This window comes from Ascidia mentula, chromosome 3 (assembly GCF_947561715.1).
Source record: "Ascidia mentula chromosome 3, kaAscMent1.1, whole genome shotgun sequence".
Classification (NCBI taxonomy): domain Eukaryota; kingdom Metazoa; phylum Chordata; class Ascidiacea; order Phlebobranchia; family Ascidiidae; genus Ascidia; species Ascidia mentula.
In genome coordinates this window covers 9,309,741-9,331,286 of record NC_138568.1, presented here as the reverse complement: position 1 = coordinate 9,331,286, position 21,546 = coordinate 9,309,741, and the positions used below count along the sequence as shown (strand labels likewise).

The window sequence follows — 21,546 nt, the reverse complement described above, 5'->3', positions numbered from 1 at the left end:
TGGTTGCTGCGTTTTAAACGGTGGATAATTTGGAAATTCTCTCGCCGAGAGGATAGAAGACCAACATTTGAAGTTGAGGGACTTACAACCCACGAGATAACAAATGCGATACTGAGCATTGTTCGACTTGTGCAACGAAAGTCATTTCCGGAGGATGTAAGATGTTTGTTGAACTATGAGAGTTTTGCAGAAGCTTTGAACCATACTACTACACCCAATTACAAATCTAATTTGTGTCCTCTCAACCCGTGTCGCGTTAAGGATGTACTGTATGTTGGAGGACGACTGCAACGAGCGAATTTGGACCAAGAACGTATGCATCAAATCATCATGCCGTATCGGCACCATGTCACCGAATTGCTAGTCATGGACTGCCACATTAGAGAAGGACATTGTGGGGTGCTACATGTTCTTGCTTCTCTAAGACTCAAGTACTGGATAACTAAAGGACATTCCGCGGGGAGAAGTGTTTTGCGGAAATGCCTTTTGTGCAAATTAAGGAGCGCCAAACCCGGGACGCAGATATTGTGGCAGGTGCCTCTGGAGCGAGTTACAATTGGAAAACCTCCGTTTTTAAGTACTGGTGTAGATTATATGGGACCTCTCTTTGTGAAGCTTGGAAGAAGTCAAGTTAAACGCTACGCTTGTGTTTTTACGTGTTTATGCACAAGGGCAGTGCATTTGGAAGTGTCTCCGTTACTGGATACCTCGGTGTTTATTAACGCATATCGTCGTTTCACTTTTCGCCGTGGTGTCCCGACTGATATGTTTAGCGACAATGGAACAAATTTTGTCGGCGCAGAGCAGGAGCTTCGGGAAAGAATCAGTCAATGGAATCAACATCATGTCCATTCAAGTTTTCTGCAAGTTGGGACGAATTGGCATTTTAACCCACCAGCGGCCAGTCATCAGGGAGGAATATGGGAGAGAATCATCCGGTCAGTTCGACGTTTTCTGTGCGCTTTGCTTGGGAGCACTTCTTTGACCGATGATACCTTAACGACCTTAATAAGTGAGGTAGAACGTATACTGAACAATCGTCCGCTAACATCAGTTAGTGACGATGCCAAGGATTTGAAGGCTCTCACATCAAATGGGTTGTTGATCAATTCGCTTCATCCTTCCCTCTCTCCTGGAGTTTTTTGCAAGGCAGATGGTTACCGTCGATCCTGGCGCATGGCGCAGATGTTCGAATATATGCCTTTGCTCCAGGTGCGTCAGAAGTGGTTGCATCCTTCGCGAAACCTTGCTGTTGGAGATTTGAAAGATGTCTCACCAAGCACAAACACACCCTATATGTTTGTTCTACTGTGGTTCAAATATTAGAGAGGAAACCTTCAATCACAAAATGTTGGAGAGGGGTGAATTTAAAGGTGAAACAAAAAGTTTTTGTACAATGGAAAACTTCTGGATGTCATTGGGTTTCACTTGTGATTGACATCTCCAACCATAAAATGATGTATGTAGAAACTGACAACAATGTTCGGACTGAACAAGATATGGTGAAATATCTTTTAACAACCAAATTTGGTTGGAATATTACCGCTACAAAAACTCCACAGAGAACACAACGGTTGGATGGATCAATCTGTGGAGTTATGACTAGCAACAGGCAAAAGTCTTCAGCAAAATGTTTGCACATATAATTATAGAACCGAAATCTTCAAAGTAATTGCTGGCAAATGCCTCCAAGGCACAAATGATAAAGACACCTATAAAGCATGTGAAGCTGAAGAGGACGACCCCATGAATACTCTTTGGGTTGAGTGCACTCGATGTGGTCAGTGGTTTCACATGAAATGTATGGGTTTATCACAGAAGCAAGCAGAAAAGAATAAACGATTTGCCTGCACATTGTAAATTCACATGACTGAAATTTTACACTATTTTACAATTATTAAAAAAAAAACAGTGTGCTCTAATTGATGGATAATTTATCAGGTTTTGTTGTGTGACATCGGGGTGAATTTCATACCGTACCATTTGGGCTTTGACTTAAATGGTGTAACACTCAATGGGTGATGGTAAACTTGACCTATCCGGCTCTATTTGAGAGGTGTCAAATGCATTTTACAGTATATCATTTATTGGCAATCACTTTGCTCCATGAGACGGTTGGCCAAGTTTGAAATCCGTGGTTGAGTATTTGACAACGCTAATCTCACATAATCATTAACTTTCATTATGTTTCGTGCTTTCGTCTTGATAGGGAGAAGAGCTGGAAAACCACTCTCACAGAGATATGTTGCGGCAAAGGGCAGTATCACTCGAAGAGCTTGTTCGGATAGTAGTGGGTACGCTTCATACATAGAACACCAGAATTGCGAGAGCGGCTTCTCGTCAAAAATATCACGCGCGGATGAATCATTCCTAGGGTCAAGAAACTGATCTTGCAACTCATCGGGAAAATCCGCAACATCCAAATACGCGGAAAATGGGTTTCTTGCAAGAATTGCATCATTTTTTCCAACTCGGGAAAGTATCGTTGAAATTCTACTTCAAGGGATTAAAGGTGATCTACAACAGAAATCTTCAACTGCTCATCGAATTTTTTAGTTTTGTCAACGATACCAGACAACCTTTCGAACAACGGTACGTTTTCTTGTCTTACTTTTCGACGCCAATTTTCCAACTTCGAGACAAATGCCTTTAATCTTTCGTTAAGCTGGATGATGGTGTATTTTCCTTGCAACTTTAGGTTCAGGGTGAAGAAGACAAAAATTGGCTACATTTGTTTTCACAGAATATCCTAATTTCATCCTTCATCTCAAAAATACGATTCAGGACGTTTCCTTTAGAGGCCGTCTGAAAAAAGAACTTCGTGTTTGGAATTCATCTCCTTGCACTAAGGCTTCCAGATTTGATGTAATTGACAATTTTTACTTCCGGGTTTAGTACAGCCTGCAAAGTAGTTGGCAATGTTTTGCTAACTTATTTTTGGAAGCCCGTGAGCCCAGCATAGCAGGAACTCAACACGAGACCACGGCAGTTTTGTTGACTCGAAAAAAGTATTTATGTTTTTCATCACATCTGCACTTGTTGTTTCCAGCACATTACAAAACAGGAATTCTTCTTTTAAATCACCTGAATGTACATATCTCAAACTGACATCGGTTGACTCGTCAACTTAAAATGAAAACAGCGGAGATGCTTTTATTTCGTTCACAACTTGCTCTTTCCGACAGTTTCATTTTTGCCTCACCTCCCCAAGAAATAATTTTACAGTTTTTAACAAACATGGCTTCACGAGCGTTTCTCCAATAGTATGAGGCTTTTTTTGTTTAGCGACTTCAAGTGCAACTTTGTATGATGCTTGTAAATTGGCCGCATTTCCTTGATGAAAACTTCCTCCCAAGTCAAATCTCTGACGTTTCAAACCTGCCTCATGACGTTTGAAGAATTCTAAATCTTTTTTAACGTGTTGTTGATGCATGGTGTGTAAATGGCGACCTAATTTGGACGGCTTCATTAATTCAGCACTGAGCACCACGTTGCACAAAACACGCAGAGGCTTCTCAGTGCCAGTGCAGATTATGCGGGTAAAGCCAAACCAAACATATTTACGCTTCTTCCCCATGACCAGAGTTTAAGAAAAACACTGCACCTTGATATCTCAATGCTACAACTAAACGCCCAAAACTGCTTTTAGGCTACTGTTTTATACTTTCATTGTTAATGACAATAATTGCTGTGACGTTTTAATGACAATGCCTGAGCACGATGCTGGCACGTAGTCTAAAAAAATTTATCACATCTTTGTCGCGTCCCACAGGTTGGGAACCCATGCTCTAGTTCCTTTATCAATGCCCATGCCATTCTATTTCTTGTGCGTATTGTTCATCTACGTAGTTGTCTGTACGACTCGTGCTGGTCGTTTGAAACTATTTATAGCAACCGCATTTTGTTTAGTCCCTGTCTACGTATTGACACCGTCAAACTGCCGCCATTCCCGTTTGTATGAATTGTGTTATGTTTCATCTTTCTTTTACACTTTCGTCCATTTTGAACAGTCACATTTCATGTCATGATATTTAATATTTTTGGTCGCCGCTTCTTTTCGTGCAGCTACATCTTTTGGTTGACGCAGAACCGAATAACTTTGGATATCCGTCACATTTCATCTCATTATATATTATGTACCGGATTTCCACATATCTACCGAGGCTTTCATATACGCAGTACGGATTTTTAGTTACGTTACCTAGTGAGACGTTTGGTGTGCTGTGCGGTTAACGGCAAAGAAACACTGAATATTTTTCTACATTATTGTTTTGCCTCTTATGAGATAAAGGTCGGTTTTTGCCGTTTTAATAGTATTGATTCACTCGAGAGTCCGATAGCGCATTAATAATATTAAGGCAACAAATTTAACCCATCATGTCTTTTTGCGGAAAATACACCTGATTTAATTGGGATATTTTTAACTAACACAATGAAATAAACTCATTTCGATCGACAAACGTGATGCAGAGACCCACGCCATTGAAAGTATTTCTGCTAGTATGAAGTCTCCAAAATTTATTACTGCACGGTAAACCCACAACCATCTCTAAAACATATCAAATAAATATAAGTGTGCTACATATGCACTGTTCTTTTTCTGCTAACCCCTTTCATTATCTAAAACATTTTTGAAAACATCCCTCGCTTTTAGCATTGGCAACAGCTCTCATTAAAGCTAACACATTTTCTCTGTCATTCCCAATGTTATTTTCTGATGTTTTTACCCAGCGATCCCATGCCTGCTCTCGATGAAAGTCGCACATAACAACTTCACAATCTGCATTAATAAATGATCACAGTCCGTTAATGTAACAATCACACATATTAACAGATTTTCTCACCTTTAAAAACATATATTCGCCGTGAAAGCACGCCTATACCTCCTTCCGACCAAGAAGGTTCGGTCACGATTTCGAAGACGCGCCCAACAGGACTTGCGATGCTGCCGCTGCGGTTACGAAGTCGAGACCCTCCCCCATGTACTGAATCATTGTCAGTCGGTCATGCCCAAAATTTTACATCGCCATGACCGGATTTTGGAGGAGGTGAGGAGTCACATACCAACAGGTAACTTCACCAGGATTTCTGTCGACCGAGTTTGTTCGGCGCATGCGGAGGCGACGGGCGAGAACCTGCGGTCGGATTTGGTGCTAGAGGGTGCCAGCGGGTTATTGGTCGTCGACTTCGCGTGCCCGTTCGAAAACGGTGAGGATGCCCTTGCCGCTGCTGCGGCCCGCAAAGAAAGCAAATACAGGGAGCTCTGCGGGAACCTGGCCCGCGCCACCAACAAAAAAGGTCAGGTTCCTCACTTTTATAGTGGGCTCTCTGGGAAGCTATGCCATGGGCAATAATTCCACCCTCTCCGCCCTTGGCATTACGGGTCGTCAGCAGTCGGACCTGGCCAGAGAGTGCTCCGCTCTGGCCTTGAGGGGTAGCCACCACGTGTGGCAGTCCTGGTGTAGGGTGATAGCTATAGTGGGCTTGACTTTAAACCACCGTAATTTTGTTTTTAGATCATTGTGCAGGCTGGTACTTTTCCCCCTTTTTTTCCATTTTGTCTACTCCCACGTATGATGATCGGCGTGGCGGCGGCGTCAGGGGTAAAAAGAACCAACCAATATGGAAAACCGACCGATTTACTACGAACAATACACTACGGCTAGAGGGCGCCAGCACCACTGAAGCAACCAACACTACCCGGCGCCCTCTCCCATCGCTCCCAATGAACATTCCAAACAAACCAAAAAAAAAACAACCCCATCAATGAAGATCCAAACCAGCGCTCAAACAACAATGGAAGCCAGAACCCCCTGTCGCCGTCTCCCGTCGAGCCGTTACCCCCCGATCACTCATGGGGCGTCCCTAGCGCACACACAACTACCAAGACTGGACGCCCCTCTTAAAGATAACCCAGGGGGCCACGGCGAACTCACGAGCACTCGTTTGTCATTTTTGTTTCGCCCGTAAGATGCGAATTTTGTGTTAATTTCGTGAAAAAATAAAACATATTCCTGTCACGTCGTCCTCCTATTATAAATTAACACATTGGCACAAATTCACTATAATTTTTTACACAATATATAAATTAATCTTTAAAGTTTATAATGTTATTGTTTTGTAGTTCCTTTTTTTTTTTTTTTATCGCACAAAAGGAGGACGATCATCACAACACATATTGTTTTTTCTGATTCTTTTCGCATTTAGGAGCCCAGCCCGCACCAGTCAAGCCCCTAGCCGCATCCTATTACAATCATTATATGGGGTCAACGGCGGCCACTTTACATTTTACTTTACGTATCCTCCCATCCCCTCTTCTTCCTCTCCCCGTTTATTGTTCGACCGTCGTTGTCCCCACTCAATATAATAATTAAGTTAAACTACACAGAATCATTATCATCAAACTAAACAAACATAAATAAACAATATCCTATAATATTAGCATAAACTATAATCAATATTCGTTTCTTTCAGTATCAAACCTAACACAACAGGAAAATTATATCACGGTGGAGGCCGTGCGTGCAACGCGATCTGAGATACGGCGATGCCTCCGCAATGTTGATTTATGTCGCAATTGTGTCCATTTTTCAATAAACGAGGTGTAGAGTCAAAAAAGTCTGCTCTTCTCAGTTTAATACCCGGGACGCAAGCGATTCGCTTGCATGTCTTTGTATTAACCTGATTTTTGGACAGGGGGCACGGTGCCGGAGCTTGCTTCGACCTGCCCACGGGTTGTCCTGGTATTGCACTACCCACATTCCCACACATGCGGGAATAACCATCTGTTAATCATTCGCAAAACAATTGCACGAAACAGCGGTGCATCCCATGAGTGTGTGTGTGTGTGTGTGTCTGTATGCACACGCCAAGGAAAGAGAGGTAGAGAGGGAGGACGGGAGAACAATCAATTTAACGGCACATTTGGTTGTTGTGCTTGTCGGAGACCAGATAAAACAAGCCGTGAAATGCACAATGCGGCAAACACAAGGACGGACGACAAAAATGCTACCTCTCAAGAAGCTGTGCAAAGCATACCTGACGGGGGCCTTCACCATAAACCTTTCCGTACTCTACCCTCTTAAATAACCCACGCAATCCTAGAGACAATGGCGAAGGAAAAATTCCTAGAAGAAGACAGATCAGTATACATACAAATACTGAACCAAGACTACTTTCCCCTAGACAAGTTCATAGGCCTCTTCGACACTGTCCTAAAAAAATGCAGTCTATGAACAAAAGAGAATCCAGCTATAAAGTCACATATGCCGATCTTGATTTCGCACTCGAGACAAGAAAAACAATGTTAGAAGAATTAAAAGAGCCTACAGATTTTGAGATGTCCGACCATTTTAGTCTAATAATCCAAGCCAAACTTCCACCGAAACCCAGGACCCAACTCACATTGTACCCACTTCCATTAGAGATGACAAAAGAACACTTTGAAAAGGCCGTCAACGACTTAAAATGGGGGAAATACGCCGACCATAAATTTCTAACTCATAAAAAATACAAGAACCTACACAACGGTTATGTTCACCTCTTCATAGAAGACTTCAAAAAGGCAAATATAAAATATGTTACCAAAATATTTGGACATAATATAAAAATTGGCAAACCCGGAGAGAGCTTTGGCCCAGTCTGTACAATTTGTAACCAACGTGGACACTGGACGACACAATGCCCCCAAAAAAACTTTGCCCAATATGCGGCGAAAGAGGTCACGGAGGCGAGCAACTCATTCCACGAACTAAAGAAAGCCGTAAATTTGCCATTCAGCTTGATGAGTCGACGGACATTTGCAATATGGCATATCTTTTGTCATACGTTAGATACATTTACAAGAACGACATTCACGAGGATTTACTGTTTTGTCAACCATTGCATGAACGTACTGCAGGGATGGATATTTTTCAGAAAGTTGATGATTTTTTCAAGGAAGTGGGGTTATTTTGGACGGACTGTATGTACTGACGGAGCTGCTGCAATGATAGGATATACAGCTTGGTTTCATGCAAGAGTGCGATCTGCGAGTGATACACCTATTACTTTTACACACTGATTCATCGAGAGGCCCTAGTAGCCAAAAAGATTTCTCCTGATCTAAATGTTGTTGTGCAAGATGCTGTGAAAGTTATTAACTTTATTAAGAGTCGCGCACTCAATACCCGTATTTTTGCAAATTTATGTGGCGAAATGGAATCAGGAGTTCAAAACCCTTTTACTGCATTGTGAAGTAAGGTGGCTTTCAAAAGCAAAAGCTTTAAAAAGGCTATTAATGTTGAAAAATGAAGTCATGATTTTTCTAACGGACAAAAATTCAGATATGGTCCACCATCTTCGCAATGAGAGCTGGCTGTTGAAATTATGCTATTTGTCAGATTTGCTTGAAAAACTGAACGAACTTAATTTGTCCCTCCAAGGAGAAACACTAATGTTTTTACATTGAAATCTAAAAATTGAAGCCTTCATCAAAAAATTAAACATCTGGAAACAAAAAGTTGAAAATGATTTATTTGAAATGTTGTCATTTACAGAAAAGTTTTTGGCTAACAAATGGTGTGGAATCAAACGTTATCAAACCTCTGGTAATCGACCATTTGTCAAATCTGTTGAAACAGTTTCAGAAGTATTTTCTTCCAGAATTGGACAAATCAAATTAGATTGTATCCAAAACCCATTTGCAACGCAAAAACAAAGTACCGAGCATCTCTCTCTCATATCTCAGGAAGAACTTGCTGATCTATCTTCTGATTCTCAGTTGCGGCTTGAATTTTCTGGAAAAAAGCTTCACACTTTTTGGCTAAACGTCAGAGCGGAATATCCATCATTATCTGACTCAGCAGTGACCACACTCCTGCCGTTTGTCTCGACGTATCTTTGTGAGTCAGCGTTTTCAACGTTGACGGAAATCAAAACAAAATACTGTTCCAGCCTAAGCAACATTGAAATCGCCTTGAGACTAGCATTAACAAGTATAGAGCCACGTTTGGACTTGCTTTGTAGCAGAAAGCAGTCGCACCCATCACACTGAATAAGTGTTTGCTTTTTTGTTTTGTTTCCAGAAGGATACCTACGTGTCATCTATTATGACGTCACCCCTTTAACCCCCCCCTTCCTTTCAGTTCGGTGTGTTTAACAAACTCACTCATTGTTTCAATCAACATCTTTTATTAAAAACAACACAACACGGTACGTACTACTATATCTGTACTTGGCCCTTGCCAGTACCTGTACATTTTTACATTGTACGGTGAAGCCCGTACGTACTTAAAACAGTCCGGCTTCAATAGCCGCCTCCATGACTGCATCCGTTTCCTCCAAGTTCCTCAGATTCTCCATCTCCAGTCTTTCCTGTTGGCACATGCATTGTGCACTTATTCCTTTATGGCTGCATGTCCTGGAGTCCCAGTTATTGTCGTTCAATAACCAATCTAATGATGTTTCTTTGGGACTCTTTCTCTGTGGTTCTTCTTCTTCGTCTGTAAGCACCTCCCAGACTGGGAGGCGGCGCTTCAAGGGCGCGCCACCTTTCCCTCTCACTGTCCGCTACAGTGATATCCTGCTCCTCTTCTTCTTCCTCGTCATCGCTCATTTCATTTTTGATGTCATACCATGTGACGACATAGTCGAGCAGGTTGCGGACGCAATCGGCGATTTCAATGCCGTCCCTTACGTCTCTCATCAAATCTTCGACCAGTTTATCTAAAAGTTATCCTTCGACGTCGTGCAGTATGTGATTTATGCAAAACAAAACCGATATTTTTGGAGAAATTTGTCAGAATGCATTAACAATGCTCGCTTCCCTATTAACAACCACAGGTATATGCAACACCCCGTCGAAACCGATTTCTCTAAAAATTCCTTTTTGAAATTCTTTATGGAAAGTTTGAAATTTTCTTTCATGCAAAAGAAATCCAATTGGAAAAATAGGATCATTTCTAATGCGAACATTTCATCCAATAAGAGGTGAAATATAGAAGTCGCCCAAAGAGAATGTGGTGTCGTATGAAATTAGATGTTTGTACTGAGGACCCAAAAGGAACAGTTTTTTAACGAAAGTTATCATCTCTGGCAAAACAAGAATTATTGTTAAATCTGGTGTGAACAAAATTTTGCAAATGAATCCACCCGTCTGACCTTGCACTTCGCAAAGGCTAAAAATTTTGTCGCGAGTTAGACGTTGCTCCTTGCGTTGCTCATATGCAATATTAGCGTACCGTTTCGTGTTACGTGGTCTATTCACTGGCATTGACTTAACCTCTGCCTGATCTTGTAGCAGGGCATAATTTATTTTTGGCTTGTGTAGGTTGCCCAGAGATGAGTCTATTCCCGGATTTGCTGTTTCCATGAGGCTTTGACTAATAAACGGTGTGGTCGCCCAACTACATACGTTGGTGGAGCATCACTTTCCATATCGTCAATTGAGCACACGACGTATGATGCAAGCAAAGACATGTGCAAATCATACACGATTGAAGATGATGACCCATCAAAATTAAACAGGATTGCATGCACTCGATATAAACAATGGTTTCATCTCAAGTGTGTTAATTACTCGTTTGAAAATGTGTCCATTGTAAGTGCAGTTATGTTAAAAGTAGTAAAAACGACCATTATCATCTTAATGTAACAGCTTAGTTGAACACAAGCGTGGTTAACCAGATTTAAAGACACAGCGTTCTACATACCCATATGTATGAATGTCGTTGACCAATAGGTCATATTACATTGTGATGTGCCTGAACGCTTAGTATGGTTGCCATCTAGCTCGGTGGTTCTCAAACTGTGGTACACGCAGAGTAAACTTGATGAGTCGCCTCGCCAAGTGTAGCCAATTGCTAGTTTATGTCCGCTTTACACAAAATGACACAGTGAAAACGGAATTAATTTTGAGCCAGGAGTTGGCTACTCCAGCCCCCATTTTCGAACAGATTGCGTTAGTTCCGGTTCTGAGTAACATAGATTGCGTGTGTTGGCCGAAAGATGGCGCTAGACGTTAATTCTATGATTTATAGACATTTAGTTTACTTCCAATGGGTCTATGAAAAGATATAATTCAGGCAAGCAAACGGGAAACGTATAGATTGCGCAGATTGCGTGTTTTAGAGAAGCCTATATTATTGTGTTTATAAAACAAATTCAAAATCAAGCACCGACCACCGACCCAAGGTACAGTAACGAATAAATAGCAATTTTTTTGTGAGTTTTACTTTTTTGTGAGAACTCAAAATTCAGGCTTGTGGAAAAATGAATCGTTTAAGTGACCGATTATTCGTGATTTCAAATCACCACATCACTTTCCTTGTCGTATTGGACCCATGAAAAATCTTTGGCCCACTTATCCTGAAACTTTCGGCCACTTGTTCATTCTTTTAATGAACAACACGGCTGCTCTGACCTTGTCTGTTCAACAGGAATTGCTTTGATATTGTCTTCATCTGTTTGTTGTTTTTTTTTCTTCAAAAAACACTCAATGCTAGTTTGTGCACAACTTCTCTTCATTGCTCTTTATTTCGCCTATAATCGTCAAGCAGAAATCGCACATTTATCTCGAGTACTATCTGCTTTTCCAAGGCCACGATACCGGTCAAGACAAACGGATCAATCGCCTTTTTTGTCGCAACAATGGAATTGTTGCATTAATCAGCAACTATAACAATTTGTTTTATCAATAACATGGCCGAGCCCAGAAATGCGCCAACTATATACCTGCTATTACAATTGGTGCCATTTCATCTAAATCATACACTATAAAAATAAAAAGTGGCTTGGATTGAATGTATAGCCAGAAAATTGAGTGCAAGTCCACATGATTGTTCCCTTCGATGTAGTAAAATATGAACCATGGCCTTTTATTTTCCCAGTGTAAGCCGAACTTCTTATGTCTTATGGGCCAATGCTGGGTATGAATGAGTTAAATGTTATGTCCATTGCTAAACTTGCTGCATAAAGATGGATAAAATCAGCATATCCCCGACTTTCGCAGCGCTGTGGAAAATTTCGGTGTAGGAGAGTGTTATAATTCTGGAGTCTTGGATTTCATCTTTAAATAACAGGTGATTGGTGTCGTAGTACTTTCGGTTTTCAGGGATTTCCAGAGCAGTGTAATATCTGAATAGAAGGTGGTGTTTTTCAGAACCATACAGCATGAGTGATAAGGAGCAAGAAAAACAATTACCGTCTCCTAAAGTTGACAGTGGTGTGTACTCTGTTGCAGTGTTTGGGGACAAATTTTTTTCAATATCTTTGAACTGACTGCATCAATCTCATCACTTGATTTTATTTTTTCTTGCATCTCTGGCTCATATGCTAATATGAGCATAATTTCCTGAGCAACATGCATACTTCGCGTGGTCTCATCCAAAACTGCTAACGAGAGCCTTTCTGAAGCCTTCCTGTAGCTGAAACAAAACTTAAACTGTGGGTTGGACCACTTTTCTTTTTAATAGCTATGCACTCACTCATGGCATTCATCGCACTGAATGCAGTCGGTTAAACAATTAATTTTGGAGTGTGCACACAGCCACATACTGCATTGCCTTTATTTACAAACTTCTTTGTCGAGCAATTATCTTGATCCTGTAAAATGTAAATATATTGTAAATATAAAACAATTTTTTGGCATTGTAATCTCTAGGAGTTGCGTTCCAAGTGAACACCGATGCTCGGAGTTTGCAACAAAAGCGTTATTTTAAGATGTGTGCTTACTCAAAGAATATGCGTTTTTTTACATACACAAACCTCTTGTTTTGTAACTTAGTTACCCACGCTAACCAACTAAAATACGCGAACCTCTCTTCGTATTGTAACTGAATTGTCCACACTAACCAAATTCTCTCCAAAATACGCAAACCTCTCATTTCTATGTTTAACAAAAAAATTCCTATTTATACGTTACTGTACCTTGTGTCGGTGGTCGTTGCTTGTTTTTGAATTTGTTTGTTAGATTTCGTTAAAAATCAGGATTTAAAGCATATGTGAAAGATATATCACCAAAAGCCACAAGAGAAAAACCACGACTTTAAGAGATGATTTGGAGAACGTCGAGTTATCTCACGGCTGGCATACTTGTCGGGTATTTTCCCGGCTCTCAACTTTGTGAATCTGTCGTTCCAAGGATCAAACAACAATATCACTGTTTTTATTACAAAGCAGGAAGCATTCATTCGCAACGGAATGTTCAAACTCCTTACCAATCGTAAGAAATTGGTGATCACCTTAAGCTGCTCAAAACGGAATTAATGCATAATTTCCCACATTTAGTAAGTTGCAATCATCCATCCTACCCGTAAAAACAAGAGAACAAGAAGACATTATTGACCGAAAAAGGTTTTAAAAGGCAATCGTGCGTGTGGTGAACACCCTGAGGTAACCAAGAACGAATTGTGCAGGTCAGAAACGGCGCCTAACCCCGCCGCTCAGGTCAAAATGCGTTGTCCTGTATGTGATGGGCAGTATCCATTGTCAGAAATTGAGGTACATGCTGATGAATGCTTAAGTAGAAAGCAAACTGCATTTGCATGTGGTACAACAGAGCACCAACTTAGAAGAAGACGACGAAAAATGATGGCTGCAGTACGGCTGTTAATACCCCGGTAGCGATAAAAGCAGCAATTGACAAATCAGATGTCGATGCAGTAAAGATTCAAGTACGAAGAAATGATCCTTTCGCGAATTTCACGATTTCTTCATGAAATTGGAAAAAAAAACGTAATAGGGCCTATCACATTAAGTTTATTGGTGAAGCGGGAATTGACACCGGGCTGTTAACAATTCCCTATAGTTGGTCTCGCGATTGCACGTCTTAAATTCATTACAACAAATTGTATTGTGCAGCGGCAAAGTTTACAATAAGCTGTTTCTGATCCATCTTCTGCTTTTTTGCACCATACATATTTTTTTCGCAGTTGCTATTGTATTTTCTGTTGCTGTCATGTTGGGCTTTCCATTTTTCAGAAGACATTTTTTTCAGTAAATCTAATGACTTCATTAGGAGTATTTTTAGAACTGTCGTCGTACTTTTCAGACTGAAGAAGAATCGTATATATACTCATGCATGCAGGCAAGATGTAAAGAGTATTCACATGCAGAACAGTTGCTTACACCTAAAACTGTGGTTTCCTGATAGCCGTGACAAAGATGGCCCTTGTATAGGTGTTTAACGATGGGCGTGGCAACGCTGGGCCACCAACATCAATTTAATTTCAAAACAAAAATTAATTCCAAAATGCATTCACAAATGAAAATAAAAATGTTAAAAGGGAAGGTTGTAGGAAACGCAAATGAGTATTCACGCATTTGCTCCAAACACTTTGTATGTCATGCAGAAGTGTTTCTGGTGACTTTGGCCTCAAATCTCATTGCCCAAAACTGCACAACTGGTCCACGTTTTAATATGCTATCAGGTAAGTGAAGCAGATAGTGTTGTTATGGAAAAATTCTTAAATATAAACAAATAATTGCCACTCAACAAACGGAACAATGAAATTGATGGTGTTGCAACAGTAGTAGAAAGAAGGTAACTGTTAAGTTCCAGTAACGTAGTGGTTACGTCCAATGGATTAATGAGAATATAAAAATTCTGGCTAATGTCCACATTTGGGTTGCTGATTGATGAAGCTTTCCGGATCAAAACAGGTGAACTTTTGTTGATAAAGATATGTGTAATTGAAATGAACAATACTTTCATTAATTCGCTCAAGTGTGATTATTTTTGTTTTGATATAACATTGTAGCATTTCCTTAATGCAGCCTTCCAGTACAATGTGCATGACATCATGCGGTGTTCCAGCAAAAATATCAAAATGTTCCACTTCGAAAATATAAAAAATTCTGTTTACACCTGTTAATACTGTTTCTGAAATATTGTTGCAATGATTTTGTATATGCATGTCCAAATTCCTTCATCAGTTCGATTGGATTACTTCATCAGTAAAACCGAACTTTTCAGCTGCTGAATAAATGGCGTCCATGTTTTTCAACTTTCTGTAATACCTTCTGCGACTGAACACAAACTTACATAATGTATTGTTACATCGAGTATGGTTCCAAATATCTTATTGCGTGACAATGCGCATTATTATCCTTTGTTGCGTGGTTCCCAGACTGATAAGGTTTTATTATGTGCCTGGTTCCCAGACTGATTAGGTTTTTTTATGTTTCTTTGCATTGTCTTCATTTCTTCAAGTGGGAAAGGTAGGCAAATATGGCTTTGGCAGTAACTAAATGGTCTTGCAAGTGCGGAAAGCCGGGCATCTATCTAAACGACTACATGCGTCATCTTCGCTGTGATTGGCATGCAATTGGATCTGTTTTTAAGGAGCACAACACATACTACCGCCATTGTGTGAAACACCATTTCAAAGCAACAAGCCACAAACACATTTGCAGGAGTCAGACAAAATATCATTGATTTGTGACAATGATGAAACGGAGCAAAATAGTTATTGCAACGACATGGCGTTAGGCCAAATTCACAAAGCAGAATAGCACAATTCTAGCAATTACGGAAAAAGAAGCAGCACTGTTTGTATTAAAACTAACCCAGGTAAACAGATCATGATATCTGTCCGCGAAAAGCCTGTTAACGGCGATTTCCTTTGCAGGTCGACTCAGTGCGTCGTTGCTATATTAAAACTTGGCTTTGAAAGAGAAAAGTTTCTGTATCGATGTAACACATGGACATCGAACTTTCACGGGTTAATGTCAGCATATAACCAGGAAAAGTATTTGAAGCAACATTTTGAGCATGTTTTTAAAGGGCAACAACATTGCATACCCCGGTGGGATACCTTTTCCTTTTGAAGAAAAAGACGTCGATTTGTACAAAAAATTTGTTCTTTGTCACTTCCGCTGCTAATTCTGGTGGTATTTCGTTCGATAGGTTCTTGTACATGTACTTTATGTACGCGGCCAGATCTTTTACTGATCCCAAATAGCTCGTGTTGATGCCTAGTTCTCTTAGTCTTTTGGATATCGTCTTCTTGGGCACTGGGTTGCCAGTCTTCGAATCGCCTGAGCTCTTGGATATGTAGAGCCCATGCTTGTGAGTGTTGCCGCTTTTGCCCCTCTCCTGGAGTCCGATATATATCCTTGCGTGCGGGCTCTGCCACACCCCTGGCTTCCCAGTTTCCGTAGTGAAGGCCCACTTTCTGCCTTTGGGCGGGTCTGCTGCACTCTCGCGCAAAATTCCGTCGCTCAGAAGCTTCGACGTCCCACTTGTACTGCATTCGCTTTCGCATTGTGTCACACTTTGTGTCATTTTGGTCAGGATTAAAGTAGTTGTCTACGATTAAATCTAAGTCAACTTGAAGCATCTATAAATGAATACAAGTTTTGGCACGACACAATAGTACACAAAATAAACTCAAAGGAACGCAAAAGCAACAATAAACATTAGGCTGTGCCTAGCGAGGTAATGACATCTCGATGTCAACCTCCATAGTGTATGGAATAGCAATAAAATTGTCTGTCTTGCTGGCATAATTCTCTGTGTTCTTGTTATAGACTTCTGCACGTAGATCTTTCTTTATCGACTCCTGGTACACGTGCATCTGTGTCCACATTTGCTTACAGATCGGCGCGTGGGACAATGAGTGTATGTCAAACCACGGTGTCTCGAAATAGTTCTGAACGGTTGTGCCAGTGTTATTTGTATCGCTTTCGCTGATACGATGCGGTCTCTTTGCAGGAACTGGATCGGTATCTTTGTAATACTATCTCCCAGCTGATATCTTTGTGCTGAATGGTTGCTCATCAATGGCATTTGATAATTGAATTGCCCAGCTACTGTGTTCTTGCTATTGCCTCTGTCGAACCCCTCTCCTCCTCCTGTAATGGTGTCCTTATCCCAGGCTATGTCTAGATATAGTAGAGGTGTTGTCCTGCCTGAGTCTTCTTGACGATTGATGGCTGCACACGGCCATAGATTGCGGTGCCAATTCTTGAACCGAATCATTTCATAGTTGGTAAAATTCGTCTGTAAGAAAACCTAGTAAACAAGAGCGACTGGGAATTTCTAAAAATCTTTGCATAGAGTACCCAATATTGCAGTGTGGACAACGTCAATGGTTTGCTTTGAATGAAGTCCTCATGAAAAGGGCCAGACATAATAGATGATTTAACTAGAAAGCCTGCTGCAACCCATATTTTTTAATTTCTGATTAAACTAAACGGCTGTATATGCCACTATGCTGTGTGACGGTTGCAAAACCCTAGCCAGTGCAATCGTTTGGTCATCGAGTGAGGTGTACATGCCACTATGCTGTGCGACGGTTGCAAAACCCTAGCCAGTGCAATCGTTTGTCATCGAGTGAGGTGTGTATGCCACTATGCTGTGCGAAGGTTGCAACCTTTTCTTAGATTAATAAACAAAACTATTTGTTCTTCAGTTTATTGGTGATGCTGAATAAAAAAAAACAATATTCTAAATGACATGCATCCATGTGGTGAAACAAAATTAGCATTGCATCAGTTACCTCTGGGTCTTTTATTTCTTCGTCTAAACAAAAAAAAGATAAAATGTAGACTGGTTTATATGTGCTTGAAGATAAGATTAAGAATTGCAGTAATTACCTCTGTGTCCTTGGTTTCGTTTGTCTAAAAAAAAATAAAATAATGACTGGTAATGCTGTACAGTTACTTATTACTTACTACTGTCTTGTTAACTTCATGAGCCTTAGCAAAAAAAATAAAATTATGACTGGTTTAAATGTTTTTATGGCACAAGTATTGCAATACAGTTACTTACTAAAATTTTTTTGGCTTGTTAAGTATATTTTTGAATAACATCACATAAACTTTCATACTTTTACTTGTTGTACATTACCAAACGTAGATTATTCAACACTATACTTACCACTAAGGATTCTCTTTTTTCAAACTAAAAAATAAGGTGCTGCAAAACCTGAAGTGGTTGTGTTTTCATAATTTACATACTAAAAAAACTAGGGCGTGTCAAATTATTTGAATAAATTTGGGCCACATAATTTAAGTTTAAGCACAACACCTACAATAAGAGGAACTCCCAAAAATTAGAAGCATTTCTGTAAACAGCTTACATTTTCTATAAAATGTTCCAAGGGAACCCATCTGTGGAGTAACAGTTATTACGGCTACTGATGCATGTGTACGATTAGTGTTTTACAATTTACAGACACTTACTTTGACTTGCTGGGAATTCTTTTCTGTCTAAAAACTTGGTGTACAAAATGTTTGCACAACTGCTTACCTTTGCAATTTTTTAAACTTTTTTAATGTAAGAAACCTGCAAAATTGTAAGCTATTAATAATGTTAAAAAAAACATATACTTAACTTAATACCCTTTCGGAAATTTCCTTCTTTTCTGCAAAATATAAATAGATCATAGTAATTCTACAAAAAACAGTATGAAAAACTCTTACTTGTGCTTGATGCAAAGCAGGTTAGTTCGTCTGCCCTACACCCTGGGTGGAATCCCCGGAGAATTGTTTAGCGAGGTTTTGCGTCAATAGCAAGCTCGCTAAAGTTAACGAGATGTGCTCATCATGCCGCCCCAGGTGGCTTAACTTTGCGCGTTTAACAAGAGTTTATCACGTGACTAAGTTGCAGCGAATTAACTATTGAAAGAACGTGCGAACGTTTACAGCGCGATGCCGAGAATAACAAGAGGGCCGAGAGAGGTCTAGCGACTAAGAGGGCAGACTAGACTAGGCTGTCGAAGGATTACGAAATGGGCGTTTTATAACAAAGTGTCAGAAAAAATGTGTTGTCCAGCAGGATGCCAGAAAGCCTGTGGGAGCTCAGGCTGGAAAGCTTAACACCGTCTGCAAACTCTTCTTTAAAACTGCAGTGTTTGTGATTTTTTGTTATAAGCTATGTGCACTGGAATGATGCTGACATTCCATATATTGTTGTCCAGTCAGAGTGCTGTGAATTAGTTTGACACTTTGACAACTATTTGCGACCCAATGCTAGATGAACGCTTACATAGCATTTTTTTTATTTTTTAAACCTCAACCCATGGTAATCACAAGTCACCTTTCACTGGATCTGTGAGTACATTTTGTTTCAGTATAAACTACTTAAAAATAACAATAATATTTATTATGGCCAACAGCCACTTCTAGCCCACTGCTTGTAAAAAGCTGTGTGCAGTGATGAATGTTTTATAACAAACATCATAAAAGTTATCTTATGTATGTCATGGAACCGAATCTGTATACTTACTAAGGTACTTTTCACCCATGAAATGTTGCTAAACATTGATTTGATATAAAAACAAAGTCGCATGCTAAGATGATGTTATGGGCAAATGAAGGTTTCTTTTAGCCAGTCTTGAAGCGAAAAATATAAAATTGTTTTCAAAAATCCTACGAAAGAAATCTAAATTTTTTCCCAGTTTGCCGTCTACCCTGCATTTTAAAACACAGCAATGGTTTGTATTACCTGTTTTTTTCTTCTTCCTCAGCATGAACCGACAAGTTCATCCGAATCCCATTCCAATTTGTTTTAAAATAAACCAGTTGTAAACCTTGAATCACCTGTGCCTATTGAAATAGATTGTAATTCAGGGGTCGGCAACCTTTTGCTAGTCACGGGCCATATGTCGAGTGTACAATTCTTTGGCGGGCCGGAATTTTTATTAATACTATAATTCACACTCACTTCAGTATATTATAATGCTACATTGCTGCAATCTCAATCATACCAATCACAAAAAGAGCAAAATATATGTATGTATTCACACTTAAACAACACAGCATTAATGTGACACTTGATGCTGCTTGCCCTCTGGTGACAAGTCAGATGAAGCAAGAACCAGAACATTTTCTAAATGGGCGTCGGAAATGCGTGATCTTAGCTTGCTCTTCGTGAATTTCATTGTTGAAAACATTTGTTCACATGTGTACGTGCTACCAAACATCGATGCTATTTCTTTTGCATAAAGACCACTTTCAAGAAGGTACTTTTTGTAAAATTCAAGCAGCGATATGCCCTTTGTATGAAATTTTGCCATTTCAATAAGGTCCATTTGAAATTTTTCGGGAATGGTATTGGCGTCCACATCAAACGGAGTACTGAATAGCCTGAATTTATTTTGTAGAGAACGAATGTCGGAAAAACGTGAGGAAAATTCAGTAATTAAATTTCCTATCACAGTGACAAAAGTAGTGTTGCTACTAGGTTTGCTCTCCTCCAGTATAGGAAAGTGAACATAATTTTCTTTGTCCACTTGACATTCCCAGAGTCGCAGTTTCGTTTCAAATGCGAGTATGTGCCTGCACATCTCATGTATCAGTTGTTTTTTCCCCTGAAGTTGCAAATTCAATTTGTTCAGATGTGACGTTAAATCTACTAGGAAAGCAAGATTGGATACCCATTCTGGATTACGAAATTCTGTGGCGTTAATGTTTTTATTTTCAAGTAAAGTTGCTATTTCATTTCTCAGCTCATACACTCGTGCAAGCATAGCTCCTCGACTTAGCCAGCGAACATCGCAGAAATACAGGACATCACCATGTTGATTGTCTGCTTCTAGTAACATCTGGCGAAACTGTAGGTGATTCAGTTTGTGAGACAAAATCAAATTCACGGCTTTCACCACTGTATTTATAACACTCTTCAAGTTTGTTGTCTTGACGCACAATGCCTCCTGGTGAATTAAACAGTGTACCTTTGAGATTTTGTCATTGCGTCCGAGATCTTCCAAATGTTTTTGAAGCAGAGCAACGGCACCTTTGTTTTTACCAATCATTGCAGAAGCTCCGTCGGTTGTTGCCGACACCAATTTTGACAGATCGAGGTTCATACTGTTAGTGCACTGCAACAGTGCCTTCAGAATATCTGCTCCTGTTGTAGTGCCATTCATAGGAACTAACTCAACGAAACCTTCAAAAATATCAAAATTTGAGCTGACTCCACGAAGTCAATAGCAATTGAAAAGTATTGCAAATTTTTTAGACAATCTTGTTGGCGAGTTTTTACATCCTGTGACAGTTCTTGCAGAAAGGCTAACATCGGAGAATAATTTTTTTTCTCCAGACATATGACTTCGACAACGGCCATCAAACAGTCCTTCACGAAATCACCATCAGTGAAGGGTTTTATGTTTTTTGCAATTGATTTGGCGACCTCATAGCTTGCCTGAGTGTTTTTTTCTGATTCAGTGTTTTCTAAGCAGAGTTTAAGTCGGTTAATTTTGTCTTTTCTCGTTTGGCCTCTGTACTCCGAAAACTTGGAATGCTTCGTCTCATAATGACGCTTAATATTAAATTCCTTGTTTACAGTAACAGACTGATTGCAAATTAAGCACGTGGGTTTACCAAAGTGTAGTATGGAAAAGTACTTCTCCGTCCATTCTTCATTTCGGCACTCATCATCAACCTTTCGACGTTTCGCTAACATCCTAATTATAAAAAAGTTTAGGTTGAAGCTCGTGTGCATCTCTCTTTGTATCTATAGTGACTAGTCTAGTCTACTCAACAGACAATCTCGTACTTACGCCTTCGCACCAGTTTTATGGCGTAACAATACCACAATTTTTTCGAACAGTGCTAACACTG

General features: G+C 40.0%; 1 protein-coding gene and 1 pseudogene across 1 annotated transcript; one reads left to right on the top strand and one right to left on the bottom strand.

Annotated features, from left to right (window-relative positions):
- Nucleotides 1–6,585: 6,585 nt before the first annotated feature.
- LOC145896492 (U2 spliceosomal RNA) lies at nt 6,586–6,771 on the top strand (annotated as a pseudogene).
- A 12,974-nt stretch (nt 6,772–19,745) lies between these two features.
- LOC145895532 (general transcription factor II-I repeat domain-containing protein 2A-like) lies at nt 19,746–20,852 on the bottom strand. The gene has a single exon (XM_082984336.1). It carries the CDS (start codon nt 20,850–20,852, stop codon nt 19,746–19,748), a length of 1,107 nt encoding a protein of 368 aa, XP_082840462.1.
- Between the last annotated feature and the right edge of the window lie 694 nt (nt 20,853–21,546).

Bases quoted from the DNA above. Each gene is read 5' to 3' on its own strand.
- LOC145895532 (XM_082984336.1), bottom strand. From the start codon at position 20,852: ATGAATGGCACTACAACAGGAGCAGATATTCTGAAGGCACTGTTGCAG.